The sequence below is a fragment of the Nilaparvata lugens genome, chromosome X (assembly GCF_014356525.2).
Source record: "Nilaparvata lugens isolate BPH chromosome X, ASM1435652v1, whole genome shotgun sequence".
In the NCBI taxonomy this organism is placed as follows: Eukaryota; Metazoa; Arthropoda; class Insecta; order Hemiptera; family Delphacidae; genus Nilaparvata; species Nilaparvata lugens.
This window is the reverse complement of record NC_052518.1, coordinates 38827233-38853002: the sequence shown is the minus strand read 5'-3', so window position 1 is coordinate 38853002 and position 25770 is coordinate 38827233. Positions and strand designations below refer to the sequence as shown.

The 25770-nt window shown below is 33.8% G+C and overlaps 1 protein-coding gene across 3 annotated transcripts in view; it reads right to left on the bottom strand.

Moving 5' to 3' along the window:
* Window positions 1–25770, bottom strand: part of LOC111047093 (oxidative stress-induced growth inhibitor 1) — a 129445-nt gene that overhangs the window by 7161 nt on the left and 96514 nt on the right. For 2 of the 3 annotated variants that reach the window (XM_022332756.2, XM_039443235.1), the window contains exons 2-7: window positions 20572–20689; window positions 17410–17567; window positions 15243–15641; window positions 12031–12256; window positions 2807–2973; window positions 1504–1731 (exon numbers count right to left, since the gene is read on the bottom strand). In XM_022332756.2, the coding sequence (XP_022188448.1) occupies window positions 1504–1731; window positions 2807–2973; window positions 12031–12256; window positions 15243–15641; window positions 17410–17567; window positions 20572–20641 (1248 nt within the window). In that variant the 5' untranslated portion in view covers window positions 20642–20689. Of the gene's footprint in view, window positions 1–1503; window positions 1732–2806; window positions 2974–12030; window positions 12257–15242; window positions 15642–17409; window positions 17568–20571; window positions 20690–24253; window positions 24520–25770 lie in introns of those variants that run through there. The other variant, XM_022332755.2, reaches the window with a different exon arrangement.

The following is a 25770-nucleotide window of genomic DNA, read 5'->3' as shown; positions in this document are numbered from 1 at the left end:
AGCTGGATCTACTTTTTCCATGAGTGGGACTGATCCTTATTTTCTGTTCAATCTTAACAAATGTCAATGGATTTGTTATTAGATTTAATGGAAAAAGTTATTCTTGTAATTTTTTGTAAAATTAACGGTTTCTTAGTTATTCAAGAAATAAAAAAAAGCTGGATCTAGTTTTTTCCAAAAAAGTGGGGATCTACATTTGAGGTTTATTGTGAGATTAGGGGTATGGTTAGGTTAGGCTAGTTTTGATAACATTGGGTTGGGTAAGGTTAGAACCAAGAATCAGCTTTGGGGGCAGCTTTGGGGGCAGCTTTGGGGCAGCCTTGAGGCAGCTTTTCTCCAGTATTCTCATTATACCCCTACTGGACTTCAGTATTTCGTCAAAGATACGTCCTTAACCGGCGTTTTCGAACATTCTTCAGTGTTTTCTCACTTTTTCAATGATTGTTTATTTAAAAACAAGGTTATCCCAGGTCGCACGGACGTGCGACTTTATTAAACTATTTTTTCTGTTTTTCCTCTTCTTCCTCTTTTTCTTTTTCTTCTTCTTCCTCTTTTCCTTCTTCTTCATCATCATCATCATCATCATCATCTTCTTGTTCTTCTTCTTCATCTTTTTCCTCTTCTTCATCTTCTTCCTCTTTCATTCTCTTTCTATTCCTTCCTCCCATTCTTTTTCTTTCTTTCTTCACTTTCCTCTCTTTCTCTCTCATTTTATTTTCTTTCTTTCTTGTCCTTCTTCTTTCTCACCCTTTTCTTTTTCTTTATTTTCTGCCTTTCTCTTTCTCAAATTCTTTTTCTATATCTATGTCTCTATTTCCTTCTCTTTCACTTTCACTATTTCTTTTTCTCTCATTCTCCTTCTCTTTCTCGATTTATTTTTCTTTCTCTCTATCTATCTCTCTCTTTTCTTTTCTCATTTCTTTCTCTTTTTCTTTTTTCTCTCTTTCTCACTCTTGTGGTGACCTAGGAAATATTTCATCTTAATATATTGTTTTGATAATTATTATACTTTGTAAAATCTTTATTTTTAGGGTTGTTTTGTGTGCATGTGTGAGTGAATGGCAACTTGATTAGATCTTCATTTCTGATAGGTTTTCCTAGATTTATCTACTGGAATTTGAAATATTGTTTCCAATTGTATAAATAAATAAAGTTTAAAATTCTCTTTTATTATATGTTATTGTTATAGTTTTATTTACTTATATATTAATCTTATGTAATCTTATTACATAATATGTAATCTATTTTTTCTGTTCTTATGTAAATTTGTCTTCTTTTGTAAAGGGTTGTGTGGCAGAGAGGACCAGGAGTCCTAATTCCGCCCTAATAAAGGCAAATAATCAATCAATCTCTTTTTCTTTTCTCTTCTTTTTGCAAAGCGCGCGTGACCTAGTTTTAAAACCCTGATGCTCCAAAGCTCCTATCAAATCCTCAAAGCATCAATTTCAAAGATTATCCTTTACACTAACACTGTATTGTAGTAGTTGTATGGATGGTACTCACCCCCAACTTCATGCCATCTTGGTATTCTGTGGGCAGATATGAAAGGTCGGGCCGGGAGCCAATGAGCACAGCAACAAGTGTGACATTGTGTGTGGTGATTTGGCCCTGAGGGGAGCTCAAGTAGATCTCACGACCTGACGTTGAATCAATCAAATCCAGCACCTTGTGCTCAGGGTATGGTGTGTAGCCAGGCACGCTAGACGAACTTTTCTTCATCATTTGGCAAACCTGAAATCACAAACATGTGTAATGTAGCCGATTATTTGCCATGAATTTTCACAATCCGAGACTCTGTGACGACGACGGTAAAAATTCATGCCTCTTGGCAGTCAGTGACGAGGACAGGACCTTGGAACTATCAGCAGATAAACGGGCCTGGCTCTACCCCTCTGTATCGAGACACAATTTTCCAATACAGGTTCTGCAATTTTTAATCATAATTATTCAATAATGTAATTGTAAGGCAAATCCTTTAGGTATTTACTGTTATTTTCTATTAAATACTTATTTATATGCAACTAGCAGGTAACCCGTGCTGGGAAAGTTGCACTGGGGAAAGTTTTGTGTTGTAAAATGCAATCTCTTTATTTCCAGGAAACATAAAAAAATAGAATAACTATTATTCCGTCAAAAATCTTTGACAAAGTCTTCTAGTGGCAAAATGACTTTGACTAGCACAGTTCACTCTTACACTTCGCAATGTGCCTCTATCATCTCTTACATCGAGAACAGCCATTGAGAACTGTCAAGAGGACAGTCGAGGCTGATTCACTCGAATTAGTAGCACAACAATTACCTTAACTAATTGGTTTTCAACAACTTTAGTTTCAAAACTAGATGACAATTTTGAGGCATTTCTGAAATGTAGTAGCAGGATATGTTTACCATCATATTGATCACAATTCACAGAATTCTTACAATTTTTAATTATGTAAAAATAAAAAACCTTTACTTTTTACAAACGATAAAGATCTAATGGAGGTAACTTCAATTAACATCTATACAAGCTCAAATGTCAATATACAGTGTAACTTGGTTATTGCGTCCTCGGCCATAGCGTCAACACGAATATAACGTCATTTATTTGTAGGTCCCGCCAAACTATAATTAATTTACATTGTGAAAACCTCGGATTTATCGTCAGTAAATTATAAAACCTCCCATATAACGTCAAGAATATTGGGCCGAGAGCAGCTAAACATCTTCTAAACACGACAGAGAAAATATATTTTTCTGAGAGGACTGTTAAAATAATTTCTTTGATAGTCAAGATGACATGAGTAATTGTGGGATAATAGTTTACCTTATGATATTCAGGATACATGGCTTCAGGTAGCATTCTATCTGGTGTGATTCCCGCACCTCTGAACACATGAATGATCGGTAGTGACCACGAACTAGCCAACAGAACAGCATCAGCTGCACTCAAGCCTGCTCCCACTATCGCCACAGGCTCGATACATTTCACTCCTGAATAAAAAACAACAATAAATGTTATAATCATACTCAAATCCTTGAACAGGGCCAATTTACAAGATGCTTTGTACCAAAAAGATGGTTAGTGAATGTTCATGTGGCGATTGTATCTGGATTTTATGGAAAATCACAAAAATATTGTGTCACATGGTTACACTTTATGGTTGCTATGGGCAGCCAACTTAATGATTACCTTGTTTATAAGTTATTTAGTTTGTATTCGACTATATAATAAATGGACGTAAATTGAGCATACAATATTCATTATTGTAGAACATAACATTGGCGAAAAAGGTGAAAATTGGATAAAATTGATAATGCCGAAGAGAAATACTACTGTGCCGACGAGGCACAAGGAAGGAAACGATACAGAACAGTAACTAAATGTACAAACGGTACATTTTTGCAGGTTACTGGAACGAAGCCTGAATACAGAATGATGATGTTGACAAGTTTTCAATCACCTGCACTATACGAAATAGTGGAAAACTATTCAACGTACAAGGAGAATATTTCCATGTTGGGAGAAATGTTTGTTAAACCCAAAAAACGAAATTTATTCTGGTTACTGTCTTGCTACAGCGAAACAACAAAATGGTGAGTCAATCGATCATTTTTACACTGAGTTAAAAAGGCTCAGCTTAGCATGTAATTTCACTGATGTAACTACCGAAGAGAATAGAAACGAACACATAAGAGATAACATTTTTGTAGGAAAACTTTATTTAATTGACCAGGATGTTGATACCATATTTGGAAGAGGGTGGCTGAGAGAAGTCAAATTAGATTCGACTGAAATTAAAACTCTCCAAATAAATCATGCTTCAACTATAGAAAACTTATTGAACGAATGCAGTGATGTCTTTGATGGAAAAATTGGAGTCATACCAGATTATTTAGGACACTTCAGAATCACCGATGAGGCACAACCAATTTTCGTGAAACCAAGACAAGTACCATTTTCTCTCAAAAGTAAAGTTGAAAGTGAACTCACAAGATTAGATGATTGTGGTATTCTAACCAAAGTTGATCACTCGGACTGGGGAAATCCAATTGTTCCAAGGCTGTGCAAAGGCTAAAAATAAACTTTCTACTGGTGTATTTTTCAAAGTTTTTCGATTCGTATATCATCAAGCTATCAAAATGAAAAAGTTTTCTCAGGAAAACATTTTTTTCCCGATCATTACTTTTTGAGATATGAGCGCCTAAAGTTTAAATTTTTGGGACAGAACATTTCAAATTCGGTAAGAGATAAATCCATGAGATTTAGAGGATGAATTTTTTATGGTATTGTTGATCTAGTAAATTTTCTGAAAATATCCATTTTTGAAAAAGTTATTCAATTTACCAAAAAAAAACTCAACTAAACTCTATCCTTTAAATCTCATGGATTTACCTCTTACCAAATTTGAAATGTTCTGTCCCAAAAATTTAAACTTTAGGCGCCCATATCTCAAAAAGTAATGATCGGAAAAAAATGTTTTCCTGAGAAAACTTTTTAATTTTGACAGCTTAATGATATACAAATCGAAAAACTTTGAAAAATATCACGAGTAGAAAGTTTATTTTTAGTATTTGCACAGCCTTATGGACAAGTTCGCATCTGTGCTGATTACAAGGTCACTGTAAATAAACTAATCAAAGATGAGAACTACCCAATTCCAAGGATAGAGGACATTTACTCACAAATGAATGGAGGCAAACTTTTTTGCACTCTGGACATCTCTAAATGCTTACCTCCATATGCAAATGGATGATGAAAGTGCTAATATGCAAACTCTAAGTACAATAATAAAGGCATGTATAGAGTCAACCGGTTAATGTTTGGAGTCAAAGTAACACCTGCTCTTTGGTAGAATTTCATGGATAGAACTTTGCAAGGAATTCCTGATGTACAATGTTTCTTTGACGATATAATTATTCAGGGTAAATCAGCGGAAGAGTTGATGGCTAGACTGTGTATGGTACTAGAACGAATGCGATGTAACAATTTGAAACTGAACAGAGATAAATGTAAATTCTTTGGAACAAGTATAAAATACCTTGGACATATTATTGACGCTCAAGGACTTCACAAATCAGAAGACAAAGTTGCTTCAATTACAAACTGTAGAAAACCAGAAAATGTAAATGAACTAAGGAAATTCCTAGGTTTGGCAAATTACTACAATAAGTTTATAAAAAATTGGCAACAATCCTCAATCCCCTCCACAGATTACTGCAAAAAGGAAAACAGTATATTTGGAGCACTGATGGTGAAAAAAGTTTTCAGAGGGTAAAGGCAGAGATAACCAGTACCAATTTACTGGTTCATTACAATCCAGTTAGGACACGTTAAGCTGTCGGTCCCGGCTGCCTAAAAATCAGTCGTTAGGTCATGTAAGAGGCCCTGAAATTGATCAGTTGCGACCTGAAAATTCTGACACCAGACCTGAGCCAGCCAGGTCACTCGATATTATTATTATTATTATTATTACAATCCAGAACTACCTTTAGTTCTTGCAACGGACGCATCACCAGTTGGAATTGGAGCTATACTATTTCATAGATACAAGGATCGAAGTGAGAGACCAATCTGCTTTGCATCACGTACTTAAACTAATTGCGAACACAAATATAGCCAAATCGACAAAGAAGCAACAGGTACTGGGGACTCAAAAAGTTTTTTCTATACTGCTATGGACGAAAGTTCATTCTAGTAACGGATCACAAGCCGTTAGTTTCAATATTTCATCCCAACAAAACTTTACCATCAATCTCGGCAACAAGACTTTTCAATTATGCACATTTCTTATCCGGATTAGATTATCAAATTGAATACAGGAGAACATCAGATCATACAGATGTTGATTTTTTATCACGTTTTCCAACTGGACAAGCACAAATAAAAGTTGGTGGACCTATCAAGTCGTTTTCAAATCAATCAGCTAGACTCATTACTGGTCGACAGTCAGAGAATAACTAAAAAGACTGAAGAAGACAAGTTCTAACAACCAGTACTACATGCACTGCAGACAGGAGAATCTGTTGAGAAATTGGATTTCCATGACAATGAACGGTCACTTCAGGATGGATGTATATTCAAAGGTTGTAGGGTACTAATACCAGAAACGCTTCAACGCGATCTACTCAAAGAACTACATGTTGGACACTTTGGTATGGATGAGATGAAAGCTTTGGCTAGAAGTTATTGTACATGGAAGAACATAGACAAGGACATTGAAAATATGGTAAGGACATGTAAACAATGTTGTTTGGAACAGAACCAACCAAAGAAAGAACCAAATCATACATAGCTTGCTCCTCATGGACCATGGGAGAGGATACATATCGAATTCGCAGGACCAACACAAGGACAGTACTATTTCATCATAGTGGATTCATTTTCCAAATGGAATGAAGTAATTACCACTAGAAACACGTCTTCAGAATGGTGTATCAAGGAACTACAAAAACTATTCGCCACATTTGGCCTACCCTTGGTTTTGGTCCCGGACAATGGGAGTCAATTCACATCATTTACTTTAAATAAATTCTACACAAAACAACGGCACCTTACCACCCAGAAAGATTATGTCCAGCTGTAAAGAATTCATTGAAGGCAATGGAAGATGAAGAAGGAAAACTGGAAGTTAAACTCTTCAGGTTTCTTAAGCAGCTTAGACAGTCACCCAATGAAAAAAATAATATATTTAGCAACAGCTGATAGAAGGCGCACACCGAAATTCGGATTCGAATTCTTCGAACCTTTTTACAGGTCAAGTTTGTTGGACAACAAAATTGACTCACTCCTTCGTCCTTTTTCTGAATATAAAAATAAAATGGAAAGTGCATAAGAAAAATATTTTTGTTTTGATTTATCATTTATCAGTCATGCTATTTCTGTAAATGTTTCATTCATTTAAAGAAGCTGATGCTATTATTTGGCAGTTGTCACACAGACTGTCAGACAGACACACTTTATGCACCGACACATGAATTAAGCTGAATAATACACAACATTAATTTATAAGTTCTATATAAAGTCGCTTCCGTTAACATCTGTCTGCCTGTCTGTAACATACACGTAATTAATACTACTTGTGATAGCAGAGTTGCTATGACAGATTTTTTGTTCAAAGTGTTAAAATGTGAGTAGAAGCTACTATTAGTGTTCACTAACACTTGATTATTCAATGTATAAGTACCGTACTCATTCATTTCATTTTTGTATAATTTAGTACCTTCAAATGTTGAGATCATTGAAACGGTTCGAGATATCGGTGTGCAGGGTCCACCATTAATTTTCCTTTGAAATTCTGTATCGAAATCATGTGTCACATGACACCCTTCCCATTTGGAAAAATGAAGTTCGATTATTTGAAAGAATGAAGTAGGATTCAAAATGAAGCTGGATTCGAAATAAAGTTGGATCTATATGACGGATCCATGATGGCGGACAAAAGTTTTGAAGCGTCATAAATTTTTTTTTCAATTGGAATAGGATTCCCATGGAACCTACTACTGTAATATCATACTTGTAAAATATATAATCAGCTGTTTTTATAATAGTTCTCATCAACTCTGTATTTGCGTATTACAAGTTGCGGATCTCAGAGATCAATACAACAGTTCATGAGCGAGTTCTTCAACCCAAGGGGTCTCTAGTTTTCTTTTAATTGATGAAGCTAACCTTCAAGAATACTTGATAGGTTAAGAAATTTATTCTACTAGGCTTACATAACTTCTAAGCAACAAGACCTGAAGCATATTTCCTGATGATAGAAGCTATTCAATTATTTGAAATGAGATATTATAGGTTTCTTAATTTGAGTTTTTTATTTTTCGCATTTCCAAGTTTTTAACATTTTTAGCAAAGATATGATAGTTAAAGCAATTCACAACTTTCCAGTACAGCAAACAAAATGTCAAATAGGGTCGTCACATGAACGAAATATTAAATTTAGAATACGAGTAGATGATTCTTAGGAAGATGTTTTTTAAGTTGTCAATATGTCGATAGAATATTTTTCCATGTTATCTTAGTTTCCTATATCTATTTTAAAACATACAGTTATCTTTCCGGTCTCTATAGTAAAAGATTAAATACATTATTATTGTAATGTGCAATTATTCTAAATTCACGAGTCTACCCCCTGCAGCAAATATTTCTACAATAAATTAACATTGAATAAATATGACAATTACTAGAAGATGATGGGCAAACAAGGAAAATTATAACCAACTCAAAAAAGCAATCATTACTTCACTCATGCGTTTTTCAATTCGGCCAACTATAATAATAATACTAATTAATATGCTAATACCAACGATGACTACGGAAATTGGAAAAGAAGAGCCAGTTTCTGTTCAAAATTCGATGAAACTATACGAGAATTTATTGTCAGTGGCACATTATTACTTATCAAAATTCGTAAAAACGAGAACTGAACACTGTCAGAGATGTTGTAAAAGTGTTCCTTAATGAAAAACACAATAAATGTTGTATATTTACTGAAATATATTTATTGACATGATGAACACAATAATGATGATGACTTGAGCATTGAAACTTCAGTTTTGTGTCATTAAAGATATTTTACTCCCGGTTGCACATACGTCTATAAATTTGACCGTGAATAGATAACATTACCTAACAAAACCAAAGAGAAGCGGTGGAAGTCATCAATTATGATCTTATTATTAATAGGTAATTATCCAAAACGGATGCATCAGGTATTTTCAACTTTTTTTAAAAATGTTCACTATTTTTTACTAATTTTTTTCCCAACACATCCAAAAAGTCTCTTCTGACAACTGTCAGTTCAGTGTTTAACACTCAAAACTCCAATGCAAAAGGAAAAGCTAATCTCGCCAAATGTATCCCAAACAAACCTTACTAGTGCGTAACCTACTAGTGCGTGGGGACATACAACTCCACCGCCGCCTTGAAGAAATAGTGGATGCGGTCGTCACAATCGTTATATTTCTTCTCTTGAACTGGAATTCAGCCAGGTAGCCAGGGAAGTCGGACTTTTTCACACCAAATCTAGGTATGGTCACTTTTATTTGATCACTAGTAGGCCTAATTTCACTTGTTGGCCAAATTGCACTGTTCCCACACATTTTACACGTTGTAACACGTTAAAAAATACTTTAACATAAAATCTAAAACTTCTCCATCTTTGAACCTCGTGCTCTCTAAATATTTCACTTTACAACCAACACAATCAATTTTGAAATATCTTGGTTCATCAGTTTTGAACAAACTTTGTTGATAAGAAGATAAACTATGATTTCTTTTTCTTCATAAAACATAATTACATATTATAGAATGGTCATAATTTAATATAGAATGGTCTCTTCTGCTGTTATAATTTATATTTTCTAATTTTTTTATAATTTTGATCTAGGCAACCACATGATAGTTTAATCAGTTTAGTGATGGAATGAGAAAAAAGAATCTGGGAAACATAAACAAACCATACATAACCTCGATGAGTGAAGAACGTTAATTTTAGAATTTATATTAATTTTGAAATGCAAATATAAATTGTTGTTCCAAATTAGACAAACTATCATCACATAATCAAATCCATAAGTTTTATAAGGAATAGATTAAGTATATATTTTAAAATACCTGATGCGTCCCTTCTGGAATTAGTACCTATTATTATTATGATCTTCTTAATTATTATTATTATAAATCATCTGTTAATCATGATCATAAGATGAGGAAAGATAACCTTATTTATCTATCAAATTTTGAGAACCCAGTTTTGGGTCAATCCTATTAATTCTCTCCCAATTTTTGATTTGATTTTGTCCTTGTATAAATGAATTAAATGGTATTTGATAAAAGTATTCGCAACCGGGCCACTGTGTTTTCATTATACCGAGTGTTTCAGAATGAATAGAGGGGGTTTAACATGTTATAATCCTTACGAAGGTCATTTTTAACCTCCGATTGGTCATAAAAAAGACAAGTGTATATAAAAGAATAATATTTCTTCACTAAAAATTTACTCACACATATGATTATTCATCAACAAAATTGACTTGAATGTTAAGGCATTTATCATACACAAGTACCAACCCAACAAAGCACACTTCACAAAATGTTGCCGCCAGATGAGTTCAAGTGGGCTATGACGTTGTTTTGAAGCTCCTCGTTAGCTTGCAAGCTCCACCCTCAGAGTCATGTCTTGACTTTGATGAAAAAATAATATTAGTAGTAAAGTTACTATTACTAGTTGAGGTCAAGTCAGGTTCTGTATGGTGGGTGATCGGAATTATCCCATTTGATTTGCTGGAGAAGTCGTTTGGTTGCACCAGCACTGTGAGGCCGTGTTGTTATAGATCACAAAGATTCCGGAATTCATATTGACGTCTTTTAATTTTCCGAAACTATTCACACACTCAATATTATCACTAGGAACTAGCACTATCATAAGGAACTAGCACTTAGCGGGTGATTCAAGTGAGGCGGCGATGTTTCGGGATCGACTACAATAATTGACGATCTGGCAGCACCGATCACAGGGCGATTGGTGGAAATGACAAGCTGTTCAGTTCTGCTAGAATCACCCCACTACCGCTTGTCTGTGCCTTATAATATGTGATCGGAGGTTGAAAATTTTGACCCTTGTATTACATCAAACTTAGACACAAGTTCGTTAGCATCACAGCGCATGTGCGCAGAATATTTCCGCTACATAATGCAATTTAATATTTTTGTGTCATATCCCGGCAGAAAATGTATGTTCCTTTTTTGGTGAAGCAAATTTATGTAGCTGGCACTTCTTATCTGGATACTTTACAGTTATGGCTATCCCCTCAACTTACACAGGATGAACCAGAAAACTTCATCTGTCAGGAAGATGGTTCGTCGCCTGACTGGCATAATGAGGTCCGCGATTGGCTTTATCCGACTGCTGGATTGGCCGTGAGAAACCTAATGACAGGGCTTGTTCCGCACGGTCACCTGACCTAATTCCATGTGATTTCTATCTTTTGGGGTTTTATTAAGGACCGTGTGTATATGCCTCCACTACCAATCAACCTCCCAGAATTGAGAAAAAGGATTGAAACAACTGTTGCAGCAATTACTGAAATATGAGACACTCATCAAAGTTTGGGAGGAACTCGTATAACGCCTTGACGTGTGATGAGTGATGAATGGTGCTCACATTGCTTGTAGGCTATTATGTAAAACTGTTACAAAAAACTACGAATCCATAGGCTTCTACCTCTGGTTTTTGGGTTGGACTGTATGATACGAAACAAACACATTCATATATCCAATTCAGCACACCAGTATTTAGACCCAGGAAAAGAAATAGGAGAATCACTTACCCAATCCAAACTATAACGTAAATTATATACCGATTTGTTACTAACAGGATTTCAGGTAGTAAATTGGAATAAGGAATATGAAGGAGACATATGGGTGAAAACAAATCGATATTATACTGCGATGGTGTGTGATCCGCTGCGGTGGTCCTTAGTCGTCAAACATTTGTACTGACTGGATATATATATTTCACTCAAAGTATTTTAAACGATTTAGGGCGTTGGCTTTCACTCTCAATATATTTTCACATACACAAGCACAAGTTATGAATCAATTACTACACGAAACAAATATATTATATATTTACAACAATAATGGGACGAATTTCCCACGATGATATATTCAAAAATAGCAAATTAAACAAATAGGAGTTGATAATTATGGATCAACTATCCGAACGAAAAACAATGATCTGTCGACAATGAGATCTGTTTTGCAACTGATGTGAGCCCCGGGCTGTCCTCCCCTAGAGCAGAGGGGATGGATCAAGTAGTGGGAGCAAAATCTCCTTCTCAGCACTATGCAGCGGATAAAGGAAAACTAAAACTACTACCTTTACAAAGAAACTGGCCTGAACAAAAACTGTATGAGTTCCTCTTTCATATAATGTATCACTTGTGGCTGTAAGTTTGTTGTAATAAATATTATAACATGTTAAACCCCCTCAATTAATTTTGACCCAGGAATAATGTGATTAGTGTATTGTGAAATGAGCTCACCATTCTGAGTTTCAACAACTTGGTTGGACAATTGCTCAACAGCGTGTTGGAAAGCAACAAGATCATGGAACACCCAGTCAGGATTGGAGTTCTCGCCTGGCACAGCAAGCTGGTTTGGCATATCAGAGGCCCCAGTCGCAAGCACCACTCTTCGACACGTGTAGGTGAAGGGATCCAGGGTGGTCAAATCGTACCCTTCTACCTTCCAAAGCGCTCCTTCGTCAGTCTGAAAACATTTAATTGAATTAGGTTATGTACTTTTTTCACCTTAAATGAACATTCTTCAATTTCAATTTCCATTACGAGTTGCTAGTTCATAAATTACTTTGAATCACGCGCACTGTTGCTTATAAGAAACATCACATTTTCGCCAGATTGAGAATAATAATTTTCGGGAAAGTCGACTTTCTCTCATGAAATAAACTCATGGGAGATGAATAAACTCATATCTCATGAGATAATATAGAAACATGAAAATAATGTTTTTTGTGTGAAAAATAGATAGTTTACATTTTATATTGTACTGAGGATTATGTCTTTACACTATGGCATGCTGGCCGTGCACGCAAGTATTAGCTGCTCTATCACAATCAATCAATCAGTCAATCTCTTTATTCAAGACATACAATGTATATTGTACACGAATGCGTCATTTCATTAAACAATACATCCAATTCTTAAACATAAAACTAGAAAGATAGAAAGAAACACAACAAAAACAGGAACAATAACAAACAAGGTAGGCACTGTATCCCTAATTTCCGCGGTAAAATTCTTCAAAACTATAAGTAACTCTATTAGGTACTTTTTCAACTCGATTTTGAATCTTTCCCTATTCGTCTCGCTCCTGATGCTAATAGGGAGGTACCTCATAAATTTCATTCCCATATATGCTGGACTTCGTTAAATTTTTCTCTTCTATGTTCCATTATAATGAAATGATTTCTACATCTTGTATGGTAATTGTGAACATTTGATTGCCTATTAAATGAGTGCTCGTTACTTTTTACATGTAAAATTGTTCTGTAGATGTTAAAGGTCATATACAGTCATAAATCCTAGTTTCTTAAAAAATGACCTACATGACTGTTGGTTATTATTAATATTCAAAATAATATAATAATATTATTATTATATTCAAAATTATTTTTTTGTAGTTTGAGTATTTTGTTCAAATTAGCTATACTTGTCCCTCCATATACTTCATTTGCAAATGCAATATGTACGTGTATAGTGGCAAAATAAGCAGATATTAAAGTTACTGTGTTGCGAATGGGTGCCAGCCTTCCAAGTGCATAAATTCCTGAACTAATCCTCCTGCTAATTTTTAGTACAGGGTTTTCCCAGTTAAGCGTGCTGTTAAGACAAATTCCCAAAAGTTTAATTTAATTTTCATTATCTAGTTAATCTAAATTCTTAATATTAGAATTTCTGCAAGTGAAATGGACAAAATTTGTTTCATCATCGTTTAGTAATAGGTTTCTTCTACTCAAATAGTTTTTTAAAATCAATATTGAATCCTTACATTTTTTAGTTTCTAGTGAATTAACATTTTTGTCTGTTGTGCACAAACTTATATCATCAGCATACATACAGAATCTGGTATTTTCAATGGCATCATATTTCGGCAGTCCTACCAAATAGCAAAGGAACAAGAATAACCCTAACACAGATCCCTGTGGTACAGAGTACTTAATATTCCTTATATTAGATTTAACGTTAAAAAGATTATTTTCATTAAAAAGTTTGATATTCACATACTGTCGCCTGCCTTCTAAAATATGACTATCCCCTTAATCCATAAGTTTCAAGTTTGTCCAAAAGTATTCTATGATCAACGCTATCAAACGCTTTTGTCAATTCCAGGAAGGTGCCAACAATATTGTCCCCTTTGTCTAATTTTTCGAAAATGAATTCTACATATTCAATCACAGCAGTTACAGAAGACCTGTTTTTTCTATACCCATGCTGTTCCGTATCTAACAGTTTATTAGTTTCAAAATATTTCATCAGTTGTACTAGCACACACTTTTCAAATATTTTCGCAAAAGGTTGAATAGCCAATGGTCTAAAATTTTATTGATCAGAAGGGTCTCCCTTCTTGTGTACTGGTATCACTTTTGAAATTGTTAGTTCGTTTGGATACTTCCCAGTTATGAGTGGAGAGTTAATTACGTGTAGAAGTTGATTAATCAGTTCTGATTTAGCCTCCTTAATAATTCTCATTGGGATATTGAATGAAAAAGACTAAGAAATAGTCAAAATTTAATTGATTAAATTTCATTTCATTGAGATATCCCAATTTCATTGGGATATCATCATAACCTGCTGACCACTTTGGTTTGATTGAATCAATTATACTGATCAAAGCTTCATCATCAATTGTTTTGAAAATGAGCCTAAAGTCTGTAATATTTTGTGCTTTGTCAATGGGCGTGCTAGCATTGGTCAGATTAGGAAGGAACAAGATGTGTATCAATCATTTCTACAAAGTTATTATTTAGCATATTTGCTACTTCATATGGATCATCTGTATCTATATAATTTTTATTTAGTACAATATTATTGCAGATTCTTTCCTTTTTGCTAGCGGTCTGATTGTTCACTATTTGCCAGATTGTTCTGTTAAAATTTGTAGTATTCTTCAACATTTGATCAAAATGTCCATTTTTCTTCAATAGAATAGTCTTTTTCAAATGCTTCTTTCGCGCTTTCAAGTCTTCCCTGAAATTCAAATTTCTTTTATCCTTCCTAAATAACCCATTAGTTTTAATAAGATTCTCATGCTCATTGATAACCTCACCATCAACCCACTTATTATTCTTTGTTTTTTTAAATATCTTTTTCAATGGAAAGTGCCAATAAAAAATATATTTGAACGAATTGTAAAAGAACGTGAATTTACCTTCAACAGGAGTCATAAAAAGTTGAGTCCAGTCTAATTTAGCTGGGTCATTTTTAAAACAACATATTTGTTATTTTTCATACTTCCTGACCATTTTACCAATCCCTTTATCTCCTTTTTTATTCTTTAAATTCAATACATTGAGAATTTGTCCATTGTGATCTGAAAGTGCTGTTATTAGAGACATACAGATCACTCTGCATGTACTAAACATCGTTGCTTCCAAGTAACAGTGGGAGAATTGAGTTGTAGAATGAATTTGTGATGATTTAAAGCTTGTTGAATATGATGTTGTATATTAACGTACATTGTTGATTGGGCGCACAGAGGTGACGACCGTCTCCGACCGGAAGTAGTCACTGATATTCATGGCAGCGACATAGTCGCTGTAGTAAGCTGCAACCTGCGACACAGTCGTCCGCTGCGGATTGCGTTGCTTGTTCCTGTTGAATTCGGCTTCCCATTTGGACCAGGGCATGCCAGGAAGTTCCATCCAGTTATCCAGCGAGATGGTGACGATGTTGGGGTCCATTGTCTGCCAGGCTCCCCCAGGCATACTCTTGCCAAGCACCACATGGTCAATGGTGTATTCGGGCACATATTGCCAGTCCACCAATGGTGGTAGGTTCAAGCCCTGGTCAGCCCAAGGGTGGAGTAAAGCATCTACCAGCAGTGATACTGGGTTGCTCGATCGTCCTTCCAGGCCCTGAAACAAAATAAACCGTCATGGAATACAAACAAATAACAACTAATTTTGTCAGTTTTTTCATATAGAATACCAACACCCATTATTATTTTTTTAAGACACAGCCGGTTTCGGCCAATTATGCCATTATCAAGTGTACAATAAACTTGTACATTATCAAGTGGCCCTGCAGAAATTAACAAAATATTTTAATTTTTACATGAAATTGACATAATTAGGTGAAACTAGTTGTGTCTCTGAAAAAAAAACATAAATAAGGTTCTAGTCTTTTCCATTATCAAGTAGCCCTCCAGAAATAAAAAAAAGTTTATTTTCAACATGAAAATGCCACAATTGGTCAAAATTTGTACATAAAAATTGCTCAAAATTTCGAGCTTTAATTGGTCGATGGCTGAGATGGCTGGCTGCTTAGTTTGATGAGCAGAAACGCAGTAGCAGTTCAGGTAGCTTAAATAAAAGTACTAAAAGAGCTTGGTGGTTAGTTGGTTAGACTGTTGTAAAGTCAAGTCATCTAGGGGGATGTTGGGGAGGAGTGCTGAGGGCTCTGTGGGTTAGTCATATCTGGAGAGAGAGCATTTCTACAACGGGGAATGGGTGTGGGCGCATGCGGGAGTCGAGGAGAGAGAGGAGTATCATATATATAAACATCTACATAATAATATTATATAAGAAGTTTATGTATGCAGGGGGGTGAAATTGATTTTCACTCCCAGTAGTGATGCATTTGAGAGCTGTTGGCACATGGGTGTTAGCATAAACTAGATGTGTTACTTGATAATGGATGACCCAGGTTTGTGTTTAGCTTCAATTTTTTTTTGTGCTCACGATTTTTGGGGGTTATGATTTGAGGTATGATTGGGGATTCCATTTTCACCCTACTGTTACTGTGTTTAAATAAATTGTACAATTCTGCCAACTAGAATGTTGAAAATTTCTCGTTTCCCTGCGCATTCTGTATTTAATGGGAAAATAAAGCTAATGCATCGTTTGCGACATTGGATATATCCAGTCTAAATTTTACACAATCTGGCAACGACGATATTTGTTCCGCTGAAAGTACAAGTTTCTACTTATTCTATTTAAACTTAAGATTTGTTGGGCTAGATTATTTATCTTAGCCTGATATTGTTATGAGACTGAAATCTGGGGTGCAACAGATAACGAAAATGAAATTCAATGGTCTCTTGAAGGGTTCTAACAAAGCATGTTGAAGTGTGAGTTTTTCGTTGTTTTCATATACCTACTCGTATGTAAAAAAAACTTCAGAGTGAAGTTGACAACAATAACTAAATTCACTGAAGTCTCTTAGAGTTTTAGCAAAATATGTCAGAATGTTAGTTATTCAATAACTAAATTCACTGTAGTCTCTTAGAGAGTTTTAGCAAAATATGTCAGAATGTTAGTTATTCAATAAATGTTAATGTGTTAGTAAATGAAATGTGTCTTGAATTGAATTAATAAAAAACGTGTATTGAGTTTCGAAATATGAATGCAATTTTATGGAAATAAAGCATTTTGATTTTGAAATGCACTTTGTTTTTTGTTAATCTTCTTCTCTTACACGGCCGTTTGCTTAAAAATGTTTTTTTTTTTAATTCCTTTAGGCAACTCTCAACAGCGGGCAAAGTTTATTCTATTGTTGGTGATGCATTCATATTGATAGTGGTAATAAATAATCGATTGTATTTAATTATGTGATTTTATATTGATGAAAAATGCATAACATTTCAATAAATAAATTTTATCTGATTTTGATTCGAAAACTTACCTGAGACAGAAAAGGTAGATCTTGCTGAATTATGGAAATACCTTTAGGAGCGCTACGTAAGCGCGCTGTCAACATTTCATCAACGTGTGCATTGCCGTTGTAGAATGGCAGATTTCCTGCCAGCTGATAAGATAACGCAATACCTGATGGTCCATTTCCTGAAAAAATATTTCCGACAAGCTTATAAGACTTGAAAGTTGTATTCATTACATTACACATTACAGTTTCGAATCACAAAATGTTTGGACGTCATTTTCAACTGAATGTTATGATAATTGATCCTCAACTAAATCAAGAGGAGAAATAAAACGTTTGGAATCTCATTGATAGTTGATTAAACATGAATTCTCCATTCAGAAAATGTAGATTTTTGGTGTATTTATCTTTGGTAAGATTGCTAAGACTATTAATAGGAAGTTACTTCTGACAGCAAATGGTCTTTTACAATAAGGTTCTTTCAGTGAAACGGGATGATTGCAGAAAGTGACTAATTCTTCAAGAACATGTAGTTTTTTAATTCAATGGTTATAAATATGAAGTGAAAAGGTTACCATTTACTGAACAATAGTTGAAAATGCACTATATGGTTTGAATATAATATCTGCTGAATGTCCTCCATTGGATTCTATGATATGCCGCGTCGGTTCGTCGCAGCTGTCTTGCTGTGGATCAGAAATTGTGGAAAGCTGGAACGCTCCCTGACTGGGAACGTGAGTGTATGTCCTTTATCCTTTTCCCTTACTTCTTTCATTCCTTGTATCAGAATATTCTATAGACTTGAACTGAACGGATATATCCCTGTTTCGGAAAATGCTGTAAACTGGAAACGAAGCATTCATCACAGGGCACTCTTCAGGGGCAACTCTTGTAGTGTTACAATGTTGTTTACGGAGCAACAAGCCACACTGATCGATCCTGAACTTTGGAATAAGAACTATCCCAGCCAAAAAACAACGGGTTCGGTATGAAGTTGATGGAATACTAGTCAATATGCTGCAAAATGTCATGGGAAATGACCTCTGTATAACGAAGTCGATTATTAGTCGTATTCGTTATTGAGAGGTTGTTCTGTCAAGAAAAGTGCCACGATCCTATGGATCTTATAATATCGTATCACGGCGGTAAATAAATGAATATGGTACATAAAACATATCGCGAACGTAGGTAGGGTACCTACCCATTAGGTCAATATTAATATGGAAATTTGAAAATTCATGCTGTTTAAAAAACATGTTTTTTTGCATATTTATAGAATGTAATGAGTGAGTAAACTCACCAATTTATTTCCAGAAAGCTTGATTTTGTACTGTTAGTAGAGTTTAATCAAGCACATACAATTCATGCTGTTTAAAAAAACATGTTTTTTTGAATATTTATAGAATGTAATGAGTAAGTAAACTCACCAATTTATTTCCAGAAAGCTTGATTTTGTACTATTAGTAGAGTTTAATCAAAGTACATACTCTGTAGCAATATTTTTCAACTTTTACACTGCTAATAGATGGAACGCAAAATACTGTTATTTTGTCAATAACGTCACTATAAATACTATAATAACTCAATTTTCCTATTTTTTTATGTTTTATATTTGAAAAAGTGAGTAATTTTCGGTTGAACTTCTTGTTCTGACGGATTTTTCTCCGCAGGTTCGTCACAGCCATCATCATCACCATAGTACCATCATAGTCAGTTCAAAGAATTGAAATGTGTGATAAAAGCAAGATTTAGAAAGTCCAGTCGTTCACCTGCCTGGTCTACAATAATGACAAGTTCTTGGAATTCAATTTCCAGTAACTTGCATTCAATTTCCGACATGTGTTTCACCCTCTATTGACTGTCTACCACCCTATCTTCTTCCTACCTGAATTGCCATTATTATTAGTCTATTGACTTTCTGCTGAAACTAAAAATTCCTTTAAAATGACCGTCTGCTTCCTATACATACTACACTTCGTATGTTGAAGTCAAGAGAAAACTTTGTTGTTGAGAGGTCCGAAATTCGTTAAATAGAGGTAAATAAGCAGCCAAAACTCGAAAATGTCATGGGACCAGGTAAAAATTCGTTGTGTAGAGGATTTCGTTAAGTGGAGGTTCGTTATAGAGAGGTTCGACTGTAATTATAAAAGGTACACTATTTCAGCACCGAGTAGCTAACTCACCCAAAGAAATAACCAAAACTGGTAAGAATGTTCAAGATATGATAGAAAGCTTTTAGAGGTATAGAAAAAGAGCATAAATAGATTAGATATATGGAGGCCTTTATTTAATAGAATTGGTCTCCTAAAGATACCTTTACCTAGTATTAAGATACTTTGTAAAGAACAAGTAAAATAAGACAAAATCTCGATGTTCATCATCATGAAACACAAAGGTTAATTATCACATGGTTATTCATCAGTTTAAGAGGTTTATTCGAACAAAAACCAGCAGTATTAGTATATTATTTTATACTAACCTAACAAACGTCTTAAAAACAACACAGTGAAAAATAAATATTTAACTGATAATAAAAACACTTCATTCACATGGGCTACTTTGAATTAATAAAAAAATATAAAAGTCTTAAAGCATCCTTAATTTTTTAAAAACTTTAAAATAGTTTAACAACTAGTTTCGGTGATCACACCATACTAACCTGACGATGGTGTGATCACCGAAACCAGTTGTTAAACTATTTTAATTTTTTTTTTAATAAAGGGTGCTTCAAGACTTTTATATTGTTTTATTAACTGATAATATATTTCATAGTTAAAGAATTCCTCTCAGAATGAAACTGATACTTCAACTGTGGAAAATATTGTATAAATATATTGTGATCAGTCTAACAGTACCTCTTTGATTCTCAAAGAATAAAAATACTTTACAAGCAGCTTGCAAACTTTTAAGTGAAATAGCAAATACGAACCAGCAAGTAACAGTAGAGCATTAATTGAAAAAATATATAAAATGATATAGTTACGATCTCATGATTCATTCAATCATATGATACCATTAATGAGTATTACTTAAAAAAAGTTTGTGGTTTGTTATCTCAGTTTGCTTGTTATTAACACTTCTGAAACCGTCTTTACTGAATGTCAATACGAAGGTGTCTTCTGGTTTTCATTTCAAAATGTCAAGATTTCAATTTAAAGAAAGATGGATTTGGGCTTGATCAGTTACCTATAACGACAACTTCTTTGTAGATTGCTCCTGAAGGAACGATGGATGACTGCAGTGATAAGTCCTTCATTTTTTGCTCTAAAGTTTCTTCTGGCACAGAAGGCTTCTCGCACTGCAACTGAAATAAAAATAAAACGAATGTTAAAAATTGAGAAAAAATGCTTCATTCCAATTATTGCAGAATAGTGCTTTACCTTGTAAATTCAATCTAAATTACTACTTTTCCTTATTGTCTCAAGGTGAACTCTTATATCCTGATAGCAGTCCTTTAATATAGTATGACATGAAACATTAAATATCTATTGGGACGATTTGCACATAATGACAAATAGTTAAGTGATTGCTTCTAATTTTAATATTAGGATGCCGTTTTTCTGACATCTGAAATTGCAAATGTAATCAATTATGTAGCGTTAAATCAATCAATTCTTTCCGCGTGTCAATCCAAATTTTCAGTCATTCGCAAAAAATTGTACATTGATGATAATTTAACAATAGATGCTCTTGGAAATGTTGCAGAGAGATTTTCACTTGTTTGGTTGTATATTCATCGATTGTACTCATTCATCAGTAACAGCGTTTACATAACACTTAATATTTATAGTATGTTTAAATATAAATATAGAGAACAGTATAATATTTGGGAATAATGAGAATATTTTATTGTATAATTTAATTTGATCTATCTGTTTCTATAATGATGGTTTGTACTACAGCTTTCAAGTTTTCCTCTACTGAATATTCAATATTACAATATTCCTATATTTTGACTATATCTACTATTTTGTACACTATAAAATTACCATATAAGATATTATTTAATAATATTGGATAAAATAACTATATTTAAGCATTTTCTCATTCTTACTTGATTCGAATGTATACTTTGAGATTAAATGCATAGAAAATGCTAATGAATCTAGTCAGAGAAATACACTAACATTAAATAAAATGATCGAATACATTTTTATAAAAATATAGGGCTGATGTATGAACAAATGAAATATTCAGACGTTTCACAACTGTTGAACATTGTAACAGCCTGACTATTCGCAAGTCATAATTCTTCCTGTTATCATCCAAGTTGAAGGGTAATCACTTTCAATAAATTGATAATTATGTATATTATTTAACCTATGTGAACTTGGCCATATGCCACAATTAGCCTGTTTTTCTAAATGCCTTCTTACTTAGTTTTATAATGATTGTCTATAGTGAGGTCCACGTTATGATGGCAGTGAAGAAAGATAGGAGAACAGCGTTGCTGATTCTCTGCCTTGCCACTGCCTTCTATAGAGGATAGCTGATGCCGGTATCTGATGTAGTATTAACTGTTCATTCTTGTTTAGAAAAACAATTATATTCTATTCGTCAAGAAAATATATTTTTCAATAATTAAATAATGAATTTTCATGATTGAAATGAAATTTTCTGTTGATTAATTATATTTCTACGTTGTTAAAAGCGATCTGGCGATGTCGTGGTGCTGGAAAAGGATAGCGCCATTTGCTTTGTCGAATGACAAGCATATAGAACCACCAATGTTAATCAAATACTGGAATTAAAACGTAGACCTCACTTTAGTCAATCACAGCTTTTGAGAATAAAGTTGGAAGCTGGCCAAGTGTAGTTTATTCAATGAACAGGACAATTTTTTCCTAGTAGGAATACTACTACTTTGAAATTCAAATCACGATTTTTGTCTTATGTCAAAAATCTGAGGCATAGAACCAGTTACTTATTCAGTTTCGCGTACGAATTCAATTCCTGAAATATGTCATTTATTTTAATCAAATCACACATACTGCTATTTCCAAATACTGTTTGATAAAGTAGAGTACCGGTATCAATATCACAAATTAAGAGGATTAATATTACAAATTATTATTAAAATTACAAACCCTATTAATATTAAAAAATTAATTGAGTACCAATATTACAAAGAAATGTTCAATTCATAACTTTATTCAAGATAAATTAAACTCAATGTGACAGGACTGAACAATTTAACTTCAAATTATACTGAACTCAAATTCAATTATATTGTGTTCATTAATAATTCATCAGAATAGAATTATTTCATTGGAAAATTCATTATAATAAAAATGGAATCTAACAATTCACTTTTACTAATACAATTTAAACAGTGAGAGAAAAGAAAGAATACAAATGAATAACAGTACAGACGAAAAAAATGTGATAGAACTATGAAATTGATTTGATTAACTCTTAAGATAGAGTTAGACCTACTGAGTAGCAGAAATCAATATTTAGTGGAGACACTAGATGGATAAAATGATAGGCTAATATAGTAAAACTTTTATATTCTTTGAAAATGTTCGATGAACTTTACACAGCTTTCCTAAAAAGCATTTCCAGAACTGTACAACACATAATTTCCGCGACACGTTACAAGCTTCAACAATAAAACTTACTTTTTCAAAAGTTTGACAGGTGAAACTGATTACACTGCACATAACCTCATTAAGACGTAACAATTACCCAAATGCACTTTTTCTCACAAAATGAATCATTACATCTCTATCGCTTCTTATCAACATTGAATACTTGTGAATTCAGAGCATATAAAACTATTTGTGTAATATGCTGAGAGCCTCAAACATCATTATTTTAATCCTTCATAAAATCTTATTAAGTTTATTCGTATTTCTGAATTAATGGAGAGCATTAGAATAATTTGAGCAGCATCAGATTCTTTTTCTGATTGGAAAGTAGCATATATTTTTCAAATATTTGAGAATGATAACCAAATGTTGCAATCATTCAACTAACAGGTAATTTGAGTATATGTAATTGATTTTGGTGATATTACCGAATAATTGTCATTGAATATTTGAGGAATGTAATAGTCACTTCATCTGTAATATGATTATATTCAATGTAACATAAATTAAAGTACATAGAGGAAAATAAAATATCGAAATCAGTCTAGGTTCAATTCTTCTGTGCAAAAAAATAACATTCATCATATAATACATGTGATATGAAACTCTATCAACAATTTAAATACAAATTATCGATCAGTATAGTACTATTACATACTAATACTAAACATAAATCTTTTAGAAGCTTGTGGGTCACCTGTGAATTGACTGTATTTTTTTATTTGTATAAACTTTTTATTGATGTAGATACCAGAATGCATATATTTAATCAAGTTTAGTTACAACTACTATACAGACAGTTCTGTGAAACAATCATAAATTTATTTCCACTCTTTCAACAATTTTGAAGATTGCTTGTTAATAATGCCAGTCGTGCTTTTAGGAGTGAGTTCGTTTTTCAGTTCGGTTATCTTTTTAAATATTTTGTGTTCTAGAAATAACTGAGTGTGGTTTGATTATTATAATTTTGGTATTCCTATTTCAGAATTTTTGATGTTATCTAAACCTTTGAAAGAGATAGTATAAGGTATTCTTAGTTTTTCCGTTCTATGATTTTCTTGTAAATAATATTTATTACCAAAACGTCCCTATCCAGAGTGGAAGATTAATTTATCAAGTTGGAACTTCATGAATGAAACTTTATATGCTCAGGTGATGTGCTCGTGCATTAGAAAACGTATGGGTTTTGCTAAAAATTAGTGCTATGATAACAATCAAGTGAATAAAATAAATAGTAAAACCAGAGGGAAGCACAGCTGGATGGAATTCAACTTTACCTGTAATCAGTTTATAACGTCACACCGGTCAAAGAATTAGGCCAAACCACAATAAACAGAGAACAGTAGCACTGTAGCACGTGAATTCATAAATCACTGACCACAATAATTAAACGATCAGTTTTTGTATTGCACACTATCGAATTAATTTGAATATCTCAACTAGGTCACAGAATACAATTGAAAAAATTATAAGAATATGTTATTGTGGAATAGAAGACATACGTCCAACCAAGGTTGGATGGAAATGAAAGAGCCGCAGGGATTCGCCAACAGTTATAAAGCTTGTAAAAGTTCTAGCAATAAAAGAAGTTGCGCATGCGTAGAACAAGCTTGCATGTGTATGTGTAAAGGAAACTAACTACAAGTTAATTGATTGATATCCCATGAGAAGTGGAAAAAGAGAGTGGGACAGCTGATGTGAGAAAGAATTATTAGAGATAACGTGCGCGGTATACTGAGACGTCAACACTAATAAAAAAATGAAAAAAAAAACCAGTGGAACCTAAGAGAGAGAGAAACAGATAAGTGAGATGAACGAGTTGCAAATTTAGAAGCACTAAAATCATTAACAGACAGCACTTCATGGCTGTAGGATAAGGAAACTGATATTTTCTTTATTGCTAGCGTCTCATTTGCGAAAAGGCACTAGGGACTAGGCCTTACGGCTGGTTGCTAACCCTGCAATATCTTCATACGAATCGAAAGAGGATGCTCTCATAGTATTCATATCACTCTTCGAGATTCCAAATAATTCTAATTGACGATTATGCTGGGTTGCATCAACGATTTGCAATCACAATCAGCTGATCATATTTTCCGGATGAAGAATGATCTTCCTGGTGCAGCCCAACCATAAACAATGCATGATCTTCATTATTGTAATATTTATTAGAATCAGGAAGGAGAGAGCTTTTAGACTGTTACTTTGGTATGTTTCTTGTTTCTTCTTTGATAGATTAATAGATTTTCTTTGTAGTTGTGAAGGTGATATCGTAGTAGATTTCTATAGCGTATAAAATGACTTTAAGTTGTCATAGCCACTTATTTATTGAAATTGTGAGAAACCTGCTTCGTTTGTTACACCATAATCAATCTCTAGTTAACTGAGATTTATTAATAATGAATAATAATAATAATAGCTCAAGCAGGGACAGTCATATAAGTACTTGGGACTTTATCAGCATCTGAAAATCTCAAAAACAGAAGTGCTCACAAAAGTGGAAGGTGAATTCCGCAGCAGACTTGATAGGGTTCTAAAAGGAAAACTATCTGCAAAGTATTGCATCAAGGCTTTGAATACTTGGGTGATCCCAGCATTGACCTACACCTTTGGAATTCTGAAGTGGTCAGATACTCGATTGGAGCAGATTGATAGGTATGTCAGGACAAGGATGACTAAATTCAGGATGCATCATCCGCGTGCCTCGGTTGCTCGACTGTACCTACCAAGGAGTATGGGAGGTCACAGTTTGATGAGGGTATCAACGTTATGTTTAAGTCAGGAAACGAAGTTA